General features: G+C 32.9%; 2 protein-coding genes across 2 annotated transcripts; one reads left to right on the plus strand and one right to left on the minus strand.

The window, feature by feature from the left end:
• The first annotated feature begins 4,941 nt into the window (after positions 1-4,941).
• TBC1D5 (TBC1 domain family member 5) lies at positions 4,942-8,552 on the plus strand. The gene is made up of 12 exons (XM_065498159.1): positions 4,942-5,147; positions 5,299-5,478; positions 5,551-5,647; positions 5,735-5,851; positions 5,912-6,063; positions 6,131-6,181; positions 6,243-6,354; positions 6,422-6,558; positions 6,765-6,907; positions 6,987-7,093; positions 7,154-7,441; positions 7,535-8,552. The coding sequence occupies exons 1-12, from the start codon at positions 4,993-4,995 to the stop codon at positions 8,096-8,098; spliced, it is 2,103 nt and encodes a 700-aa protein (XP_065354231.1). The 5' UTR covers positions 4,942-4,992; the 3' UTR covers positions 8,099-8,552.
• Positions 8,553-8,903: 351 nt separating this feature from the next.
• Positions 8,904-15,742, minus strand: Su(var)3-7 (Suppressor of variegation 3-7). Its single transcript, XM_065498158.1, has 8 exons — positions 15,598-15,742; positions 14,726-15,535; positions 13,262-13,618; positions 12,571-13,203; positions 12,311-12,508; positions 12,056-12,247; positions 10,976-11,839; positions 8,904-10,885 (listed from the first exon to the last, which is right to left on the minus strand). Coding segments are annotated over exons 1-8 (4,383 nt in total). The 5' UTR covers positions 15,600-15,742; the 3' UTR covers positions 8,904-9,558.
• Positions 15,743-18,665: the final 2,923 nt, after the last annotated feature.

Genomic DNA, 18,665 nt, shown 5'->3' on the forward strand with positions numbered 1-18,665 from the left:
GACAGTACCGAGCTAGTGATTTTACCCATCATTTAGAATGGGAGCTAGTTATTTCAATAGCCACGTGACTACTTATTTTAACACGGGCATGTCCTAAGCAGCGGGTCAATTGTATCTTTTTGATTACAATGAGACTGTCTAATAGCTGGTTCAAAGTGGGCTAACAAGGTAACGTCAGTTACCTTGCTAGCTTTGTAACTGGTTACTTGATCAGCTACTTGACTAGTTATTTTGACCCTTTTGATTACAATGTGACTATCTGATAGCTGATCGAATGTAGTCAACGCTTCTGATGGGTAAAATAAAGTGCAGTACAAAAAAAAGTTTGAAGTGACTTCACCATAGGTTACTAAGAGACACTAAAGTGACTATTGACTTCATGATATGTTACATGGGATACCAGATACTTAAGCAAAAATAGAAATAAACTGTATGAGAATTATATCAACACAATTTGTATAAAACCATTTGTTCGAATTACTCACAAAACGTTTAAAGTGACTACACTCCAGATTACTTAGAGACACTTAAGTGTCAATTGTCTCCACGCTAGATTATTTGTATATAAAGTAACCAATTGTCTTCTCTCTGCACTACAAAGTGCACACACGTGTCAAATTTTTGACAATTACTGTCTTTAAGGGATACATTGACTACTTGCTTAACTGCTGGGGTGCTATTAAATAAACTATACATTAACGCATTTATCGGATACATTGTATATATGTACATATGTATGTAGATACTTATTTACATGTATAATATACATGTGTATGTGTACATATGAATATACATATGTATGTATTTAAGTACCAAACTGACAACCTCTTGGCCTAAAGTTTAGATCAAAAAACGTCATTGACCCTCTTCATGATAAACAACGTTAGTAATGTTGTGTTGTGTAGATGGGTACATGACTCAATGTTAGGCCAGTTGTCTGGCTAACTGTACGTTTGGTTTGTTTGTCTTTCTGTCTGATTGGTTAAATAGCAAAAGGTATATAAGACGCTTGCTTCCTCATTTATTAACTGTTTTTACTTGTTTTATGTTTTATCGATTTCATTTCCTGTCCATCATTTCATCCAAACAAACGCAAATAAACAGACATATTCTTCGCGAAATGTTTACTTTTATAGTTCAAAACAAGGCGTATTTAGTATAAGGTGGTCTACAGCTGACTATTATTTTTTTCTTCACTTGTGCAGAGGCTCGAACTCTGCAAACCACAAACATTGAAAAATTGACAAATGTCATTTGTTGCATATCTGTGATAATATCTGATATACATATTATATCAGAGATTTTATTTTATGATATCTGTTCAGATTGAAAAGCATTCCTTTTATAATGGAAAGAAGTAAAATGCATTCAAGCTATAGTCGGACAGTTGACCACTATTGTTGCGATGGAAGTAAGATTAGAAAGTGGTAAAAACTCTTATATTCCAAAATACTGTTCCGATTGCAAAATGATGTGCAAACAAATCGTACAGGAAAACATAAACTTTCAGAAAATTAGATTTGTGACACCCCTATTAGAATACAAGGTTTGCAAATACGGACTGATATTAAATTTATATATATAATATTAAAAACTTGACTTTATTTAGCGTTTCGTAAATATCTTTCGTAATTTTTTTCCAAAAACTTTATTTTATATCTAATAAATCCCAAATAATAGAAAATTATATATGTGGGTCGATTTTTTTCACAAAAAATCGTATAGCAGAAACGCATTCTATGGAAAATTCTATGAAAATTTCCCCAAGAAACCATAGGTCTAAAATCAAATCCTATCTTGCGCATTTCGTCTTTTATCCAATGATATTTCAATATAATTTTTTTTTTTAATAGTTTTTTTTATTGGATAATAGATAAAAGAAATGCGCAAGATAGGATTTGATTTTAGACCTATGGTTTCTTGAAGAAACTTTCTTAGAATTTTCCGTAGATTGCGTTTCTGCTTTATGATTTTTTACTTTTTGATCATCCATACAAATCGACCCGGCCTAATGTACATAAAGACACGAGACACTACATGTACAGAATCCCAATAAAGTCTACATACAGGAATTCAAATTAAATTTCTTTCATTGAAAGCTGTATTTGTAAATTAAAAGTATGTAATATATTTGTTAAAAAAATAAATTCTTACTAAAAAAAAAATAAAACAACATCACCTAAGTCAGGTTTAGCAACATTTCCTATCATGTCCAAAATTTCACCGTTATTAGAATTATTGGCGCATATTCATAAACGATCATCAAGTGTTAAAAATATAAAATTGTAATAGCAATTAACAAAATAAATAATTTAATTATTATTTTCATTATTAGAAAAAAGAAAAAGTGCTAGCAAGTGGGACCAGTGCAGCGAGCGCGCGTTAATAGAGGTATGGGCTGACAGCTGACATTGACAAACACTCGATAAAAATTAGAGATGAGACTGATTTGTTCGTAATTCGTAAGGAAATTCAAACTGAATTACGTACGAACAAGGTAATTCGCACTTGAAATTTTGTATGGCGAACCATGTAATTCAGTTCGTAATTGGGGGTTGAATGACGAATGAGAGCGTGAATGACGAATAAGAATTGTGAATAAGATCTACAACTATCTATGAACTATTTTTTAGTTTCTGTTTTACTACACCATTTTTCATTGAAATTTAGAAAATTCCAAGTGAAATTGAGAATTTCCATTTTAACCCCTCCGTTAGTCGCAATCATTTTCAATCGAGACTAGTCACAATGTATCAAACTGATATCAATAAAAAAAGCCGCGTTTGCAAATAATCTCTTTAATAACTTTAAAAATGTTTGACCAATTTTTGTCATTTATATCTCAATAGAACGACAATTACGTACACATTTCGATTCTTTTAAATTAAATTGCAAAAGTAATTACTTAATAAAAACTGAAAAAAATGCATTTTTACCCCTTTACTAAATCGAAAGTCTGCACGGGTTGCCCTTCTTATATTTTAGGTCATTACGAATGTTTTCAGTGGGTACCGTTTCAACATTTCAAAAAATTTAATTCTAAGGGACACTCTAATATATACAGTATTGGTCATAACTAAAGCACCCCCTCAATGGATTTTTTCAAATAATAATTTTTTTGATAAAAACGGCCTTTTTGGTATGTATTTTTATATTTTATTAACTAATATTGTTAATGTTCATTTAGTAAAATATAATTTTATTAAAAATTAATTTAAAATGATAAATCATATAAAAACTCAAAACGCAACGGACAAAACAAAAGCACCCTCTTATAATATGTTTAAAAATTTGACTCGGTACTGCATATTTGCAATGTGAATTATCGGGAATCACAATGAATGGACATAAAAATGCCAAAAGATAAAAATATAGGAAGACGTAGTGTGCAAAATTTAAGTTTTATACATTTTATTGTGAAAAAACAATGATAAGGAACAAGTACTCCAGTAAATTTAAAATTAAAGTTATTGAAGACTGGAAGACGGGCTTATCACTACATGAATTTAGTAAAAAATATTCAATTAACAGATCAGTTATTTCCAGGCTCGTTTCAAAATTTTTTAAGACTGATCGCATATCACAGGTGCATTCTGGAGGTCGTTCGAGAAAAAAACACGATATTATGATTCCTTTATCAAAAGAGCAATACAAAAAGATCACAGCATCAGTTATTCAAGTATGAACAAATTTAAGATTATGCGTTAGCGAAAGAACAATCCGTAGAATCTTCTTCAATGAACGCTCAAACGAGACTGAATGAGTTTTTAATACGTGTGAGTACGTTGTTGTAAATTTAGTAACGGCCGAAAAGCACGCGTGCATAGGTAATGCCTAGCTCTGATTTAAATGATTTGTTAATCACTTCAAATTGACATGATTAAATCTTAATCACTTCATTAATCACGTAGAATCAACTGAACATACCTCAAACTGATGATGATGTAGCATCGGCCACCTTTTAGTGTAGTACCGATAAATAAATTTTGACAGAAGTTTTTTTTCCTTAAAAAAACTTAAATAATTCATCGATGTTCACAATTTCATAATTAAAAAGTTTAAAATAATCTGCTGATATCTTTAATAAAGTATTTATTTCCATATTTAATGCCTTGTTGTTTTTTATTTGTCAACTTAATCATTTTAGTGTCAACTTAATCATCTCAAATGTAATGTGAACGGCATTGATTAACTTAATCAAAATTTTGGTTAAACGCGTTTAAAAGCCCAAATGTGAACATAGCATAAGTTTCCTTTATTGGGAAAATACAATTTTCAATAGGTTTTTAACCCATTGTGCTGCGGAAATTTTTTTCATACTGGTACACATACAGCTATCTGGCATCACTCACTTTATTATCTTATATTTCAGTATTGCCAGTTAAGAAAATATAATTGAATACCACCCAGTTCAAACTTGGGGGTTACACGATCAAGTTTTCCCTTCTATGTTTTAATACACTCACACTTTTTACTAATACACTCACACTTTTAAGAATTGAAACGAAATTGTATTCAATTTCTCAAGAAAACAGCTGATTAAATTTTTTGTTCAATTTGTACTAAAATTGTTTTCAAGTTGCGTGCAGCCTACGTCACAGCTTTCAATTTTTATAAATTTTGACAAACGGTATATGTAAAAGACCATCAAGAAAAACTTGATCGTGTGACTGCAGTGTAACATAAAAATTTAAATTGGGTATTTTTGGGAATAAAAAAATTGGGATGAGGACTAGAAACTGGCAACACAGATTCTATTATTCTTTCTTTCTTATCTCTCTTATTCTTATTGAATGCAGCTGTCAAATTAGACAAAAAATGTCTTTGTTGTTTTGGTTAGTGGATAAGAACGATAAACAAACAAACAGAGCTGAAAGAAGGGAACTGAATTTAAATTACAACTAAATATTTTTTGTTTCGAGCTCTTTGGTCGCATCCATGTTTATTATTTAAAAGTCAAAGTGTTGACAAAAAGTCAAATGTCCCAATAATATGACAGTAAGGGGTATAGAAGCCATTAAACTGTATATGCCACCAACCACTGGAAAATTAGATGCTAATGTTAAGGAAGAAAAAGATACGAGTATAACACTGGATGATAAAAATTCACTTGAAACAATAACCATGACATCTGTGGAACGTTATAGGTAATTGGATTCGTTGCACATTTGCATACATATATGTACATACAAACGTACATATGTATGTACGTGTATGGATGTATTGAATTCATAAAAGTTACTGATACTAGTAATAAGTGATTGATTATTAAAGTCATTGATTGTTTATCAATTTTAGACAAGAGTGGCAACAGCTGCTAAAGACTCTGGAAGATAAACCTGAGTCAATAAGGGATTTGGCGTTCGAAGGTCATTTGAAAATTTCAAAGTTTCGCAGCGTCCATTGGTCCTTACTGTTGAGGGTTTTAAATGAAGACCATCGCACTTGGTGTCTGCAGCGGGAACAGCAGCGCAAATGGTAAACATAAATATGTAGTGCATAGCTACACTGAAAACATTAGAGTTGTATTGAGTTTTATTTTAATTGCAGTTATGAAAAATTAAAACAAGAATTTGCCAAAAATCCACACCAGTTGGACGGTAATTTGACAAATGAGAATGACGACCCCTTATCGCAGTCGTCGCAGGTAAGTTAATAACTCAATAATCGATTAATCTATCTATAATTTTACAATACGATTGCGTGTGTGCTTGTATTTATTGTCTTGTTATAGAGTGTCTGGAATCAATACTTTAGCGATCAAGAGTTATTTGCCGTTATCAGACAAGATGTTGTACGAACATTCCCCGGTGTAGATTTCTTTCGTAAACCTCTAGTGCAAAATTCCATGGTAATTGTTAAAATCTTTTCGATTACACTTCTGAGTTCATATTTTGTAATCTTTTACTAGTGTAACATTTTATTTTATTATGCACGAGAACACCCCTACATGTGTTATCGCCAGGGTATGCATGAGATATTGGCACCAGTTATCTTTGTCATGTACGGTGATCATCAATCCTTGCTGCATTTCAGAGAAATCGCCAAGGACATAGAAATTGAGTAAGATAGCTTTTGTTGCTGTTTGATATTGAGCACTATGTATAATACACTTCTCATAATTTTTCAGCAACACACTTTTGAATGTTCTGAATCCCTCTTATTTGGAAGCCGATTCCTAGTAAATATAAATAATATTCATAACTGGCAGAAACATATTTTTATTTTTTATTTTATCTTAGTTTTATATTTTCCCGTATAATGGCTTCAATTGAATCGTACTATCGTGTTAGTAATAACTTGCCAACTAATCTAAATAGTGGCAATGGTATGATGGCCACTACCAAAATTGAGGTATGATGTAGACATGTTAAACTTAAGTAATTTTTAAAAACTGCATATTATTTTTATCTTTATATAGAATAACCCCAACTACAGTTCCGAAGTCGAAGTAGTCGGTCAATTGAATTTAATACGTGATAAAATATTAGCCAAAGAAGATTTGCATTTGCACAATTATCTAATGAAACTAGATATACCTTTGCATATATTTGGAATGTATGTGACTGTAGTACAACATATCACACACCCAGTTCAAAAGTGACACAAATCAATATTTTATTATTTCAGTAATCGAACAATAATATATTGTGCATAGTTAAGCATTAACCATAAAAATTAATTTTGAGTTGAGTGACTTTTGAACTGGGTGTGTGATATATTATAGTTCTATTGAAGTTTAACATACACTTTTGTAATTTTAGTCGTTGGTTACGTTTGTTGTTTGGACGAGAGTTTGCTTTATTAGACTTACTGGTGCTGTGGGATGCGATATTTGCCGATAGTGATCGCTTCGATTTGCCTAATTACATTGTTGTGGCAATGTTAATACGAATAAGAGATAAATGTAAATCAATGTTTGAAATTATCTTGAGAAATTCCAACTTGAGTACAATTATTTTGATATAATTATCATTTTATTTTAGTATTACTTAGTGACTATACAACATGCCTAACTTATTTGATGCGTTATCCAACAAATGTGGACATCAGTTTAATACTAAGACATGCTCTATATATGCAAATGCCTAAGGTATGAGGTTACTCAAATTGCTTTAGAATTTATTAAGAACATAATATTTATTTCGAACAGAAATATGATCGTCCAACCAATGCTTTCGTATACTTCACCATGCCACCTGTAAATAGACGCAATCAAGCGATAGACAATGGTGAGAACGCTAATAAAACACCCAATGGCTTGTCCAATATAGACCTAACGCATCGAACACGATCCACTTCCTTGGGAGATAATGCTGCACGCATGGAAAGACAAATAACTTTGATGCAAACCCGCAATGCAGCCGACGAAGCATTGATGGCAAGACTCAAGCAGGCATCCGAAGAAAATCGTTTGGCTATGGATGGTTATAAGGATAATGTATTTGATACATATTGAATTTGATATTGTCATGTAGTCTACATTCATATTTACATATTCCATGTTTGTTTGTTTGTTTTTTTTTTTCTGTAGAATCCCGAATTGGTACGTTTGGAATTGAAGAATGCCCAAACGGTAATAACAGTGGCACATAGTAAATTACAAACGTATTTAAATAGCATACGTCATCATATACCCAAACAAACATCACCCGAAGTTGTGAATGCGTTAGATGGCATTGAGGAGTTGTGTCAATTCTTAGACGTTAAATTCATGTTTCCTCTGCATTCTCGTTCCGGGCCAATAGATCAAGCTCTGGAAGCCAATGAGCAGCAGTTACGAAATCAAAAACAAAAGACTGAAATACCAAACAAATCTTTAAAACCTGATCTCAATCCGTTATTGGACAGCGAAAGATCTAATGCTTCTGCTAGCGCATTTCATGGGGGCAATGATGTTGGCGACGAACACGTTTGTAGTTATGAAAAGCCAGACATTGGTTTCATGTTGCAATCGACACGTCTGTTGGGCAATACTAAAGAAATCGAACTCATACCAATAGTATCAGACGAAAAAATCATAGATCCCTTAGTTGCCAATCGTGCGAAAAATAGCCTAGGTTTACCCGTTGCTGATCCAACCAGCTTTAATTCCTAATCAATGTCTTTACCTCTTGGCTTTTAATAATTTTACGATTATTTTCTATATTGCTATTACATAATTAATATTCAATATGGCTGATGAGGAACTAAAACATCATATGAACAGAAATGAATTCATGCTTAAGAAAACATCGGTTGATCCTTACATAATGCATATGTATTAGCAATTCATCAGTAATCTAGTACAATCATACATACATATAATGAAATAAAAACTAAAAATACATATTAAAATAATAAATACCCTTCGCAAAATATGTCATCATTCCCATTTATTGATCAGCATCATCCATCACTATTTGTTGACATTAATTAAAGAATTTACATTTGCCAAAATGTATCATTTCATATTAATAATGGTATTTTAATATTTAAACACATATTTAGTAATAAAATGTTATAATTCTCTGAATTCAATAAATAGTAAATAAACTAATTCAATTAGTAAACATCACTATTAATTATATGATTAGTAAATTCGTATATTGTCAGGGAGTTGCGATATCTCAGCCATTTCCGAAAGATATAAGCAATTTCTAATAGCTACCACCTAATTTAGACTATAGCGGATATATTGACGTATCAATCATGTTATTTGGGAGCTTCAGAATATGTATTTCAACATGCAGACGGACATGGCTTTACCGAATCAGCTATCTATAACGTTCCAGAATATACATACTTTATGGGGTCGCAAATTAAAAATAATCTGGAGATTACAAACGGAATGACAACTTGAACTTTACTACAGTAAATTGTACAATTCGCATTCATATGGTTTCAAGAAAAATACAACACCATTTCGATAAAAACCTAAAACTGAACAATTTATATTTTTGTTTTTTATTGTTAAACAAAGTTTTCAACTTATTGTATTTACCCTTAAGAACTAAATTATCTTTGAAATTAGAACAGTGAATATATAGTTCCGAATAAAATAAAAACATTTCTTAAAATGCCAAACTATTTAGGTATGTAATTGGAAATTGATTTCAAAACCAAAAAAAAAGCGTGATGTATTTATTCTTTCCGTTCTGTATATTGTTTAGAAATTAAATTTAATACTTTTCCATAAATTTGTATGACATGTTTTGCCTTAACTCTCTTTAATTATTTGTTCTTTATCATGTGGATAATATAATAAGGTTTTGGTTCGGAATTGATGCTTTAAATCGATGGATTTCCATCACATTCTTATTAAATTTCCATTTTTTTTTTCTTAAAGAACCGAGAATATGAAATAACACTTCCGGGTGAAACATATACTGGTTGGTTATTAGATTAAAATTTACATATTCAAAAAATTATTTAATAACGTATTTTACAGTTGTTGTTAGTATGAAAATAATACTAATTTACGACACTCACTGTTTCTAAAATCAAGGATGAAAAAACAATATTAAAAACTGTTTTGATAAAATTAAAGTAAAATTGAAAAGATTGTAATCAAACAAGTCAATGCTTTTTAGAAATTGGAGTTGATGTCTGTTGCGATGACAATTGCTGTAGTTGATTCACAGCGGACGATGTTGGTGTGTGGTGGGATGTTGTTGCGCCATTTACCGAACAGCCCCAACGCTGCAGTTGAGGCTGTACACTTGTTATGTATGTCCTTTGAGGACTTTTGTTAACCATTGCAGATGTTTGTGAGGCAGTTTGTTGATGTGGTTGCCCATTGACACTAGTAGCTGGTGATGCTGTCGATGGCGGTGTGGCAATTCTTTTTGTAATTTGTATATTGCGGAAATTTAATAAATTCTTTGAGGTGTTCACCACATTGGCATTCGGAATAGAAGGCTGAGTTGTTACATTCATTGGAACTTGAATACGTGTCATTTTTGCATTGGTCGTTTCAGCAGGTGTTGCGGTTTGGGAGAGGTTTTTGAATGGTATGCAACGTATGCCAGCATTGGACACAGTAGTACTGGCAGTACTCCTGGGAATTTGTTTAGGCACTGACGTCTTTAAATGTATTGTTTGTAAACCAGTTTTATCCATAACTCCAATGATGGGGGAAGTAGTGTTAGAAATCGCGGATTTTTCCACCCCACTTGAATTTGTAGATGTCGATGGAAGTAGATGGGTGCCCGAAGGTGGCGATACATCTGCACTCATATTAAACTGTGTAATAATTGTTTCATTGACGTTTGCATTTTGTTCCATACTATGGTCATTATTGGCACTACTGCTGCAACCGGGTTGCATGACTGTAGATGTGGACGTTGGTTGATAACTTATTCCACCGCCACTGGTATTACTAGAAGCCGATTCACTACGTGTGCTCTGTTGTCTTTTCAAGGCTTGCAGTTCTAAATCGCATATCGTTTGCATTACACGTAATTTTCCCTCAGCCGCTAAATCGACCGGTAACTTTTTCATAGTTTCACTAATACTTTTGAAAAACAAATCGAATGTATTTTCCGCTTCAGCCGCTGGTACGGTGACAGTTTGCTGAGCTCCTGGTGCAGTCGTCATTGACACTTTTGTGTTTATTGGTGAAGTTTGCGACATATTTGCTTGTTGAATTTGTTGTTGAATGAGAGGACCTAAACATGATGCTAATGTCAACGGTGTCGTCAATAGACTTGCCACCAGAGACGTATTACTATCATTTAAACGTCTAAACGATTGTGATCGTTTTATACGTTTTGTTGGTGGATCATCATTGACGGCATTGGTACTTTTGCGAACATTACGTTGCATATTCGCTTTATTTTGGCTGCTGTTGAAGGAACGTTGTAAAAGGTAGTCCAATTCCTCATGTTCATCCATTGTTTCGGATCTTAAAGTAGAAGAGTTCAAAGGTGGTAATAAGTAAAGTTAAAATGAGCGATATGTTTTGTGATAATTTGTTAAAATTTTAAAGACTTACTTAACAGCCCAGTTTTCATCTTGTTCGGATATAAGAATCTCTTCATTGTTCTCTTCAACGAGTATGACATCATCGTCAACATCGCCATGAGTGCCGCTTTTGCCTCCATCACCATTGTCGTCATCGTCTGAATCAGCATTATTTGGTACCAGAGATTCCCTGTTGATCTTTTTCCCGTCTAAGGAATGGTAGTTAACAACAGAATGACGGTGTTTGTGTGAGTTGCTGTGATTTCGAAGCAATATAATCTTGAGGGGAATGTTGGTATTGCAGAAGCGACACAAGGCATAATTTGGTCTTTCTGACTTTTCTATCCACGAAAATCGTTTTTTCATCTCTGCAATGGTAGACTTGTAGTTGAAGGCTTTTGGAGATTCAGTTACTGCTGATGTTGACCGTGTTGTCGGTATCTTTGTTGGATTTTGAGTAGTTGCATCATTTGGAGGCGGTGATTTTTGCATTTCTTCTTTTGGTCCCTTTTTAACTATTTTTGAAGACATATCGTCCTCGCGTTCATCCTCTTGGTCTTGGTCTTTTTCAACCTTTTGTATTTTGTTGGCCTTCGTTGCGTTTATGTGTCGTGGCGAGCGAACATGTCTTAAGACATGTTTCAGCGATCGTATAAACAGTGAACTATCGCACACTTTGCAATGACCATAATTAGAACGCAATTCACTTCGTTTATAGCTCAGCCAGGGAAACTTTTTTTGCCATTGCTTAATAAGCGTTACAGTCGATGGAGCTTTAATAACGACCTTTGCAAATGTTTGGCCTTTTTTTGATGTTGCAACATTCGTCAGTTGTGTTACAACTTTCGAGAGCTGAGAGCTGTTGCTATTTTCATCTTTCCTCGGAGATTTTCGCCTATTCAATTTGATATTGGAAAAAAAAGCGGAGTACGTTGTTGACATGAATGCAAACATAATAACTAACAGCTGTATTCATAATGAAAGAAACATATCGATCTTATGTGGAAAACAAATGTTTAGTTACAAGGTATCAACATGTGAAGTGACCATCGATATGTTTTTTTCATTTTGTAAATTTAGATTTGAAATAAATAAATAAATAAAAACATACCTATTGTTTTTATAAATGCTTTCATTGATTTGATGAATTTTACTTGATGCATGCTGTTTTTTGCTATAATTTTTTGATATACGGACTCGGCAGTAACGACATGAATAACTGCTTGGATTATTCTTCAATGGTATGGCCCATTCGTAGAAGGAAGAAGTTGCGTTGCCTTGCTTTCGCTCTTGTATCTTTTGTCTGAAAAATATGTCAAGTGTTAATAGGTGGAAATTGTAGAGTAATGCGCAGTGAAATATTTACTTTTTATCTTGTCGTCTTAAAAATTCCTTCTCCGCTGAGATATGAAATGACGTGGTTTGATGTTTCGATCGTGAGTAACTAACACTTAAGGGTATCTTGCAATAAATGCAATATATAAAATTTGTCGGATCTTTATTGTATCTTTTACACCATGAATATTGATTTATCCATTCCTCGGTAAGTTTGTATACACGTTTTCTGTAATATGGACAAATTAATTATGGAATAGAAAAAACTAGAAAAATCAAAAAACAACTTACTTAGAGTCATTCTCATCTTCAGTTTCTTTTTCTTGTTGACTTTCTTCATCTTCTTCCTCCTCATCTTCCTCTTCCGCCTCCTCATCTTCACCTTCTTCATTTTCGTCTTCATTGGTTTCCTCATCCTCATCAGCTTCCTCCTCATTATCTTCTTCGTCCTCTTCATTCTGATCTTGATCCTCTCCTTCATCGCTCTTTTCAGCATGTTCCTCTCCATCTATCTGCTCGCCTACTTTGTCTGTAGCGTTTCCATCACGTGATTGCTTTTGAAATTCACTCTCCTTGATTTTATGCTGAGAGCTATTTTCATGTACTGACCTTTTAGCTGCAGAGGCTCCGTAGATAATCCGCTTTTCACAATATTTACAATAAGCAAACGTTGGATCTACGGGGTCTGGCATCAACCATGGATGATGTCTAACATATAACTTCCAATTCTGTCGTGTTTTAGCAGTATCCTCATGTAATCTGTTTTTTGTAGCTTCCTTTTGACTTTGTAAGTAGACCTTTTCATTGTGTTCGTGAAGATTAGTACGTAAATGCCTCAGAAAATTGTTTTTGAACATTTTTGACCCGCATATTTTGCATCGTACCATTGTCGGTTCATTTTCTACATTTTCTAACCATCTATGACTATGGGAAATGAAATAAAATGTCAATGGAGTGAAAAAAAGATCACAAATGTACCTACGTCTTTGAATTATTATCTGCAGCTGATTCCTTTCCATTTTCTTCATCAACATTGGAGGTCTTATCTTGTGTTTTGGATTTATTGGATTCTTCGTACTGCTTTTCAGCCTCCTTGTGTTTAATGCCCTCTTGATGGCGGTCTCTCAAATATGAGAATTCAACATTAAAATGTACAAGGCAATATTTGCAAAAGCCGACTGTACCCTCAGCAGAGTTACGTTCCAACCAAGGGTAGTCTGCCATCCATCGACGCCAGTTGAAATTATTCAATGCTCCACTCTGTGATTTGCGTTTAAGTTTTAGAGCTTCAACTCGACTATCTGTACCAAATTCTTCCTTAATTTCAACTAATTCCATGCTGAAATGTAAAAAAAACTGTCAAATAAATAATCCACATCGAATTTGTATATAATAAATACCTTTGAACAATAAGGAAAGCTTTCTTACAGCAAAGGAGACAGACGATTTCAAATATTTTCAGATGAGTTCCAAACTATTTCGACCCAGTTTTTGTGAGCTGAACATTTTTGAAAACTCTTCGAAAGTTATTTCCATTCAAAAGCATACCTAGTTGTGGCATAGAACATGCACTACGTATACAAATAATTGTAAAATTGTTTCCTGGACTCGAAATATGATTATTGTCTTTTTAAGCTTATTAAAAGGTATTTTCCCATAACAATGTGGTATGTATTGTTAAAACTTTTTTAGTCGCGAAAAGATTACTTTAAGATCATAGGTACATAATGGGCTAAATCAATCATTACAACAAATAAATTTTGTGTACGTACTCATAATTTTAAGTATTCCAGAAAAACGCATTTATCAAAACTGAAATATATGTATGTGAACGATTTAACATGTATTTATTATTTATTTGATAAACAATTAATGCTTCCTTCTGTACACATATTTTATACTTGCATTATTTGCATTAATGACCGATTTATCCTTATACTTTTCTATTGTATAACTTTAGCTTTTAAAGGGTTATATTTTTAATAGTGTTTTGACAACGGTCCAGTTCACAAAAGCGGTATCATTCAACCGAAATATTTTGGATATCATTCATTTTACGAGGGGTACATATTTAACTCTTTCCTGCGAGACACTCTAACAAACATATATAACTTGGTAGATGCATATTTATCACATTAATAGTAACAGCATCATTTATACCTTGCAGCTATTGATTTTCGCCAATATATGCAAGCCCTACGCATTATAATTTCAAAACTTAGATAAACATTCAACCTTATCGTGGTTGGCGTAAACGTCTTACCCTTACGACTGTTTCGTACTAGATTAAAGATAAAATGCAAACTGCTTCTTTAATCTAGTTCGGAGAAATACGTTCGAAATATTTACTACCATAGATCTACATATTAAAGATCATCATTTGGTTGATAAGATTTAGTGTAGTATTTAAAACCTATTAATAACACTGTGCAGTTCGGTTACCTACCTTAAGCCATTCTTATCTTCCTCATCGCGAAAAGCTAAATAATTTTCACAACGTTCCTTATGATACAGTGACAAACCATGCTGTTTGACAGATCTGTGAGATTTGACGTTAATTTTTGTATCGCAATACAAGCAATGTCCAAATAGTTCACCCACATCCTCATACAGCAACCAGGGATAGTCCTTGACCCAATCAAGAACACTCGTTGACGAGCTTGAAGCAGTTTTAGCAGACGATGATCCAACAGAACTTACATCATCACCATAATCCTCTGTATCCTCTTGTGATCTGGTACTACTGCTGCATTCACTGCGGGTATTTAATTCCAATAAATCCATTGGATCGTTCTCTAATACATCGTTGGAATTAAGATCAGCATTAATAGTTTCGGCTAATTCATCTTTTATTTGTAGATCTTCTACTGGGTATTTATTTGTTGACTCGGTCCCACCTGTGGCCTCATCCGCTAATACATTTGCTGCGTTTACAATTACAAACTCTGTGGCTTTGGTAAAGGCATCGCCAGCCCTTTGATCTACAGTCAATTCTAATTCTTCACCAGAATCTTCATCAACATCAATTGTTTTATTTTGCACCTCTTCGATAATAACAGAATCCTGATCATCTTCCTTCTCCTTGTCGGCCTTCTCTAGGTCTTCAAGTGGAGCAATGGGTTCACTGTCTTCCGTTTGCTTTTCTGTTGGGCCATTTCCTTCGACGATTTTAATTTCAATCACATCACTTTTATCGAAATTTGGGTTGACAGAATGGACCACAGTGATGATTGGGGCTGTTGCATTTTTTGTTTCCCTTTAAAAAAATATGTGTTTTAGTTATTTTTTTTTTAAATTTTCATTAAAGCGATTGCTTACATTTTGATAATTATAAAATTGTTTATGTTTAAACTCTTGTTTTTCTTGTCGTAATGTTTTAAATGACTAAAAACACATTTTCCTCCTTCGATGCTTCCACAATTAACAAAACTTACAAGAAATAAAATCGCTTTATCGTTTGAGAGAAAGAAAATGCCGCTACTTTAATGTTGACATATTTTGATGAAGCAACGTTACCAGATTTAAAAAAAAATGCCAAAATCAAGGCGAATTTATAGAAGGGGACGCCAGAACTACAACAAATACAACATGTACAATAACAACATGTACTTTGTTTTTGTAAATATATAATTGAACTGTCAAAGCTGCAGGTTGTTGTTTTTGCTTTTGGGTACGTTGTATTTTTCGCCACAACAAACACAAGTGAATTGACAGTTCAATTATCTAAACAAGTGAAGTAAAACATAATCAGCTGTTATTCTGAGGTCGCCTTTTATAACTGCGCCTTGGCCATAATTTAGATTCGCAAAATGTCAAATGCAAAGCTTAATGTCAAGACGAATTCCTATTAGGTGGAGTCAGTAAAACAGATGATGATGGGTGAATTCCAAAATGTATGTATCCAAACGCGTAGTTAAAATTTAAAAAAAACTTATCATACTGCCTGTTTTTACTTTTTCATACATTTTGCGATATGAAACATTATCAAAGTTTACGCGGTTGCGTTAAGAATCGCTCGACTTTTTAAAGTTGCATTGCATACATACATTTTGGAATTCACCCAATATGTGTAATTTTATATGGTCCATATCGCCCTCACACACAGTGTTGTCAGATTAGGGGATTTTATTTTGTAAATGGGGATAAATTAGGGAACACTTGGGGAAATGTTGTATGTTTTGAGGATTTTTGGAATCTTTTTATTTTTTCGTATATACTGTATTGTTTTATTTAATTTATATAAGATATTATTTTAAAATCGAAAGAAAACATTGAACTTCAAGTCTGATAAGTCGTAAAATTTCTACAATAAACTATTTGACATTTTATACTGGCAATTCTTGTTATTATGTGTTATCAATAGACGTGAATGTTTGTTTTAGAAGAATTTGTAACGTTCAAAATGGCCAAAAATATAAAACTGCAAAAAAGCATAATTCTACCTGGGAAATTGAATATTGGTCTCAAGGTATATCTTATGGAATAAAATCTGAAATTTAAATGTATATAAAGAAGGGTATTCATTTCAAAATTAAATGGAAAATTACACTCTGAGTTCTGTTACAGTTGGTTATAGTTTGTTAAAAATACCACTTTTTGAGTAATTTTTAATTTTTTTTTTAAATAAGTTACCTTTATATACATATGTATTATACATTTTATTTTTAATTTATTATACATACATACACACTACATAAATAAAAATAATTGTAGATCAAATAAAGTACCATAGAGAACATAGAGCGGAAACTCGAAAAAAAACTCAAACAAAAAAGTTACACATACGAGTATTGTTTTTGTTTTCACATAGTTTTTTTTACTAATACATTCTCACCACTTAGGTTTTTGACAACTGAGTTAGGTCTTTGACAGGAGAGTTTCCGCTCTATGTGTTTTCTCTATGTAAAGTACATCTAATTAGGGTTCTATAGCTGAAACAAAAAGTCGACTTTTCGACTTTTTGTAATTTATGAAAAGTAGACTTTTCGAACTTTCGACTTCACGACTTTTTTCGACTTTCCGACTATTTTCGACTTTTTCCAATATGTACCAAATTGCTATAGTTTTAACATAATGTTGCAATTAAATATTTGTTTAACAATCTAAATCAGCGAAATGCAAACTCACACCACTACAGTTTTTAGATATTGTAGTTGTATGAGTTGAGAATTATTCTCTGGCAAAAACAAAAACAAATAGCTGAAATAATGAAATAAACAATCATAAAAGCGTAACACAACCTGCTTCTATCAATGCTCATGCGAGACTGACTGTTTTTATACAATGTGTGTGCTTGCGTACATGTGAAAATAAAAACAAGAGAGCTCATTTGAGAGCTCATTGCATTTCGCTGATCTAAATAGACGACTTTTATCGATTATTCGACATTTTTCGACTTTTATCGACTATTTTCGACTTTTAAGATAACATAATCGATTGTTCGACTTTTTTCCGACCAAAAAGTCGATTTAGACTTTTCGACTTTTTTCAGGAAAAAACTATTTTTTTGACGATTTTTAAAATCAAACGACACGTCGTAGAGCAGGAACCGTTATACGAAGCCTTACAGCACACACGTGTCAGAGTGAGACGCAAAATTGTCGAAGGCAAAAAACGATGTGCACATCTAGATAAAAAATGTTCTTGAACACTCAACAGCAAATTTGTAGTTAACAGTTTAGGTGAAATATCATATTACAGTCCTAGGTAATAAGTAATAAAATCAAAAGAAAACCAATTTAAAATACGCCAAAAACAGTACATTGAAAATATGCTATTCAAGTTTGGTTTACAAGATGCAAAACCGTGCAAATACCCACTTGAACCGTCTTATGGAAAAACTGATTCCGAACCTCTATTACGTAATGATGAATACCAAAGCTTACTGGGATAATTATTATATATTGCGTCCAGGTATTTGCGCTAGAGTAGCCATCCTTGCAAGAAAGACGTGTAATCCAAATCAAGAAGATTGGAATGAACTTAAGCGTGTTGCAAAATATTTAAAAGGTACAAGCAAATTATATTTAAACCTTAGTGATAATGGTACCAATCGTAATTTACTAATTTGATATGCTGATGCCAACTGTGCGGAATGTAGAATCGATAGAAAATCGAATTCAGGATACATTTTCTTGATTAACAATAGTGCAGTTAGTTGGGTTTGCAAGAAACAAACTACTGTTTCATTATCATTTTTAAAGACAGCAGAAGCTGCCTAAATCTTACTAAGGAAGAAAAACTTAGCAACGGATCAAAACATATCGACATTAATGGGTCGATTATGGATGACAACCAAACTCTAGTTGCGTTGTCAGTTGCCTAAATGGTATTACAGATGGCAACTGGCAGCATCATTTGAAATTTGTGGTTGGCCTCTGGCAACG

The sequence above is a fragment of the Calliphora vicina genome, chromosome 1 (genome assembly GCF_958450345.1).
Source record: "Calliphora vicina chromosome 1, idCalVici1.1, whole genome shotgun sequence".
NCBI lineage: Eukaryota > Metazoa > Arthropoda > Insecta > Diptera > Calliphoridae > Calliphora > Calliphora vicina.